Source organism: Chrysochloris asiatica, unplaced genomic scaffold (genome assembly GCF_000296735.1).
Source record: "Chrysochloris asiatica unplaced genomic scaffold, ChrAsi1.0 scaffold00352, whole genome shotgun sequence".
Classification (NCBI taxonomy): domain Eukaryota; kingdom Metazoa; phylum Chordata; class Mammalia; order Afrosoricida; family Chrysochloridae; genus Chrysochloris; species Chrysochloris asiatica.
The window spans coordinates 750,271-756,247 of NW_006408870.1; the positions used below are offsets into that span (position 1 = coordinate 750,271).

The following is a 5,977-nucleotide window of genomic DNA, read 5'->3' on the forward strand; positions in this document are numbered from 1 at the left end:
CAAGAGCTGGCTCATGGAGTTTTCAGGTCTCTCTACATTATACAAAATGAATATTCATGTTAGGGAAGATAAACTTATTCCCTCATTTCTCAGGTATTCCTGTATGCTTTCATTTATGTGTTTCTTTAAAATTACTAATCACTTCTCACTGAATACAAACAGAAACATGTGTCAAGTATATTAGCATACATCATATGTCTGATCCATATGATTAATTTATGCTAAAAATAAGTTAATATTTTTCACTTAATATTTATTTTAAGTAGCAATAAGTCGGGCACTTAGCAGTTACCAAAATTTTTAAAAACAATAAAATGCCATAGAAATACAACAAGTGTAAGTAGAACAATGTTATTATTGTTATTATAAATTTATATAACATAGTAGGGCAATTATAAAGTATATTATAACAACAAATGGATTCTATTCAAATAAAGTTTAAAAAGTGAAAATTTTAGCATTTAGAAAGGTAAAAACCTCTAAATTACTTTTGATATTGAAATTAGAATGTCCCAAAATAATTAATTTTAGCAATGTAAAGGTAAATAAAATTTCTTGATTTGAAATGCTTCAAAACATACACAAATAATTAACTTGAAGCCGTTTTTTGTTTGTTTGTTTGTTTTTTGTTTTTCAGTGTTTTCAAATCGGTTTTGATTCATAGCAATCCTGTAAAGGGTTTCTGAGGAGCAGTTGGTAAGTTTGAACTGCTCAACTTCTTTTCACAGTCTAGTGCTGAATTTATAGAGCCATACCAGAAGTCCAAGATGAAGTTAGATTAGCTATTATTGAATGGGAAGTATTCAAACAAAGCCACAGAAGCACAGAGGGGTAGAATCTGGACAGAATATTAGTGTTTCATTAAATATTGGGATGTACTGCTGACAGAAATACAGGCTGCTTTGTGAAGGAACATTCTAAGGTCAGATTTCTTTTTTCTTATGGATTTTGTGCAAAGGAGGTGTTAAAGTAAAGTGATCATAAGGGAACTCAGGGTACAAATTACCAATGGGAAAATTATACTTATTGGACTCTGGGTCTGCTCAAATTTTTATAGATGATGCTTCAAAGGAAGAAAGAAAATGAACACACGTATGTAATATCGAGTGACTGAAATGAAAGAATGGTAAGTCATAGTCTATGCGGTACCATGAAGTTTAAAATAATTCTTAAGATAGATTCAGAGCCACTCATTAATTTTGTTACACAAATTCTTTTCAGAGCATTTGTTCCCAGAAGGAGGACATCAGATGCAATTTTAATTCCTTGGCACATGAAAAGATCCAGTAATTGCTGTGCAGTTGTCAAACTGAGATGAGAAATTATTTGTAGCTGATAATAATTGCAACTCTGTTTTTGGGGTGGGGGGACAATTTTGAGAGAACTTTCTAATTAAAGAAATTTGAAAAAAAATCACAGATTGTGTCTAGATAGAGATTAAAAAACGATTTTATAGAAATGTACAAATGTGACTCAATATTCAAAATATTGTTCGTTCTTTATTTCATTTTTAATCCATTAATGACTTTGATTATTAAAAACTATTCATGTTGGAAGTTATATCTCAGTATATTTTGTGAAAAAATTGAAACAAAAATATGCACACATTGACTTCATCTATCCTGACCCCTTGTTTAGAGATCATAATTGCTATAATTATTTAGTAGGTATTGTGGATTATTACATTTTGTGTTTTAGTCTCATTTTTAAACTTTGTCCTTTGTTGCTAAAGAGATTGCAGCATACTAGCAAGCATGACCAACCTCACTATCATCACAGAATTCCTTCTCATGGATATTTCAAGCAGCTGGGAACTCCAAGTTTTACAAGGTCTGCTGTTCTTAGTGATTTATCTGGGAGCCATGGCTGGAAATCTTCTGACTATTTTAGTCATTGTGACAGACCCACATCTTCACTTTCCTATGTATTTCTTTATAGGCAATATATCTTTCATAGATGTTTGCTCTATTTCAGTTATTGTTCCCAAATCAATTGTGAATTCCTTGACAGGTAGAAAATCAATCTCACTTGAAGAGTGTGCTGCTCAGATTTTCCTGTATACTTTCTTTGCATCTACAGAATTTGCTTTTCTTGTGGTGATGTCTTATGACCGCTATATTGCCATCTGTCATCCCCTGCACTATGGGCTCACTGTCACCCCACAGGTGTGTGCACAGGCAGCAGGTGGCTCATGGGCCAGTGGGTTGCTGTATTCAGCTGTGCATACAATTAACATGTTTAGGTTTCCCTTCACAAAGTCCAATGTGATCCATCAATATTTCTGTGATGCACCTCAAATTTTAAGGATATCATCTTCAAATATTCAGTTTTCTGAGTCTGTACTCCTACCTATAAGTGCAGGCATTCTCTTAGCATGTTTTATCTTCATGCTTATGTCATATGTAAAAATATTTTCTAGTGTGCTTCAAATCTGCTCGGTGGAAGCCAGGAACAAAGCTTTATCTACTTGTACCCCACAGTTAGCTATTCTTCTTTCATTTGTTATTTCTGGTTCAATTGCTGCCCTTGGTCCTATTGCAAATACACCATCTCTTAAAAATCTTCTGACAGCCATGTTCTACACCATGCTGCCTCCATTTATAAATCCCCTCATCTATAGTCTGCGGAACAGGGAAATTAACAGTGCTCTAAGAAGGCTGTACCAAAAATATTCTGAGTTCCCAAAAAGGGTTTTACTTGACTGAGATCTTAAAAACAAGAAAAATTGAAATAAGTTTAATTTATATTGTCTGTATGTCCTTAATTTAAATCTTTACCTGTCAAATACCTAGCATTTAGTTGTGTGTTATTATTTGTGTAGTTCTCGTACATGATTATTAGCTATACATCTGGTGTCTTAGTTTAACTTTTAAAACAAAGTTAACTGAATAAACCAGTTGTCATCATTGTCAAATCCATCTCATTGATGTCTCACGTGTATCCGAGTAGAGCTGTATTCCATTGCTTCAGGAATAGGTCACTGATTCAGGAACAGATTACTCCCTACTTATCTGTGGGTGGATAAGAACCTACAAAATTTTGGTTACAGTTTGCAGCACTCAGATACTCCTTGTTATTCTTATCCATTAAAAGCATGGACTTCCATCACAGAATATAGTTTGGAAGGTTTTGTTCTCTCTCTGATTCTGGGTTAAAGATAGATTCTTTTGTAAGTGTTTATATTGTTCTGTATCATGCCATGTTCTCTGCATGATACAGAACAAGGGATTGGTATATGGAGTGGAGTGAGAAACAGCAGTTAATGAATTTTAATTTGTCTTCAGGATACCAGTTATGGCATGTAATATGTAATGCATAATGTCCCCAAAGTAAGATGCAAAAACATTTGTCTCAAGATGGAAATTTTATTTTTCTAATTCTCAAGTTTTAAGCCATCATGATGAAGACTAAAGATTATTTTTAAATGATTATTTCTGATAATCTAATCCCAGGAAGATTGCTTTTATGATTCAAATGTTCTTTGTAGAAAAGTTTCTGTGTTTAGAAACTTATGGTCATTGAACTTCATCCTGGACCTAGCACACACACACAAATGTCAGGTTCTTAAAGGTTCTCTATGCAATATTCAGTGTAGAGTACAGCATTGCATGATTTTTTTTCCCCCAAAGATAATGTTTCTGTTGTTGTTTTGTCAGGATAAAAAGTACACACAGATCTCTTTCTGTAGTTTAACATTTGATTGGAGGAATCATACCCATCTGTGGGCTTCCCTTTTCACTCTTCTTATTGCTTAACTCAGAGTAACTTTTACAGGTGTTGTCTGCCTCCCTGGCTTATGGTATTGGTTCTTGAATGGATTGTGGGGTTTTATAGGGTGTGATGGTAGCTTGACTATATGGCAGCAATTATTGTCTTTTCTTGGGTAATATAGGGAGAGAAAGAATCCCCCAAAAGGTAAAAAGAGCAAAACAGCAACTGCAAAAAATAAAACAAGGAAAAAAAACCACCAAACTACAACAGCAAAACTAAATTGGAGACTGTAGTCTATCATTACAGAAAAGGGAGAGAAGAAAAAAAAAAATCTGTTGCCTAATATGAGTTTGATTTTAATATCCTTTTTCAGTTTCTTCCCTTAAAGGTCTCCTGATAAATTTCAAAATGCCACTTTTGTTTGTTATGCTATATACCCCAGGATTTAATTTTTGGTCTATTTTGTTTTTAATGTCTCTCTCCCTCTCCACAACCCTTGTCCTGGCCTTTTCCCAATTAATAAATATTTCAGGGCCAGCTCTTGAGCTGCCTCTCTCTTAAAATGCTGAGAATATCAGCGCACATGCATGGCAAAGAACCCACCAGTGGTGTTTGTGGGGTTGTCCACTTGCTCAGGCATGCCCTCCTGTCCCCAGAGTGCAAGTGTGCAAACTGCGGTACAAATGAACAGATAACAAACAAACAACAACAAAAAAAATCAGAACAAATAAAAAACAAAAAAGTGTATTTTCCAACTTTGCTCCGAGGTTCCCGTGTCATTATTCCATGGTAGATCTCCTCTGCCACTTGGTCTTGCCCTTTGGCCTTGCCTAGGTTGTCGGCTCTGGGCTACTGACCCAGCAGATTCTAAAGTACAGGATTTCTTACTTCTGATACATGTACCACTAGCTATATATGCCTTCAAACTTTTTGAATATTCCTAGATATGTGGTTCAGAGTTTCAGAGCTCTCACCTGAACCCATTTCTTGTATTCTGTATTATTACTGACGGAGATCTTTACTGCAACTCTAACCTCTGTCATCAAGCCCCACCTCCCCTAATGTATTTGATTTTATTTTTTTCTTTAGTTTTGGCATTAGACTGGCAAATACCTTAAACATATGAATATCTAAGCAAATATTAGTTGATATAAATTTGAAATAAAAGTTATATGTGCTAACATGCATTGCCACTTAAGTTTATTTCACATATAGTTTTCATTCTCATAGCTACATAGAACATTATGTGATACATGAAACATTGTACAGATTCACTCATATCTTAGCCTCAATAATAAATTGTAAGGTATTAGTTATTAGTTTTTGTAGCACGTTATTAATCCAGGCCTTAATTGCACAATCCCTCAGTAATTCCCATTTACCTTTTTTTCTGTCATAATTTATGGTATCAGAAAAAGTTCCTTCCTAATCCTCTAACCATCACTGAGTAGAAATAACCTTTGCATTTCTTTAGGATGCTTAAGAACCATGTACAGGTAATATAGCATTTTGTTTCCTCAATGTTGCAGGTGCCCATAGTCCATGTCCCAGTTTAAAGAAGGATTGATTATCTGTGATCTGGATTTAAAACATGCTGCAAAGCATAGAATTACATGCCATGCAGTTTATAATTATACCACACTGTTTATTATTGATGTGTTGCATTCCATATCTCATAGAGGACATATAATAATCATGAGAAATGAGAATTTAGTATTTTATAGTTAAGTGCCATGGAGTTTGTTCAACTCATAGTGACCTTTATAGGGTTCCCAAAGAGTAGTTGGTGGGTTTTAATTGCTATGCTTGTGCTTATAGCTCAGTGCTCATCCTACATTGCCACACCTGAAGTTCTAAATATCCGTTGTTTATAAAAAAGCTTAGTATATTATTTTAGCAATTGGTATTTAGGGTGTGGGGTTAAATTTCTTCAGAACAATTTAGTCAAATATACTGAAGTTGATTATAATTGAAAATATCTGTTCCCACTTAAGACAGAAGCTATCAACACAGAAAAGCCAATACACAGCATTAAGAAGTTTTGAGGAAAATATTGAGAAATTTGTATGATTGAAACCATAGGAGTTGTAAAACACTTTGTAAACTGATACTTGTAGTAACTTGGATAACAGTCAATGTCTCCAATTTGTATCAGTATTAAAAGTAAATAAACTAGGCAAACAACACAGTATACTGTGGTGCTTGCTATAGACTGCACATATAATGATTCAGTAAGAGGGAGATGATCTCAGAGAGGAATTGATTT

The 5,977-nt window shown here is 34.2% G+C and overlaps 1 protein-coding gene across 1 annotated transcript; it reads left to right on the forward strand.

Annotated features, from left to right (window-relative positions):
• Positions 1–1,754: 1,754 nt before the first annotated feature.
• On the forward strand, positions 1,755–2,705 carry LOC102836053 (olfactory receptor 14I1-like). Its single transcript, XM_006876075.1, has one exon. The coding sequence runs from the start codon at positions 1,755–1,757 to the stop codon at positions 2,703–2,705; it is 951 nt and encodes a 316-aa protein (XP_006876137.1).
• Positions 2,706–5,977: the final 3,272 nt, after the last annotated feature.

Bases quoted from the DNA above. Each gene is read 5' to 3' on its own strand.
- LOC102836053 (XM_006876075.1), top strand. From the start codon at position 1,755: ATGACCAACCTCACTATCATCACAGAATTCCTTCTCATGGATATTTCA.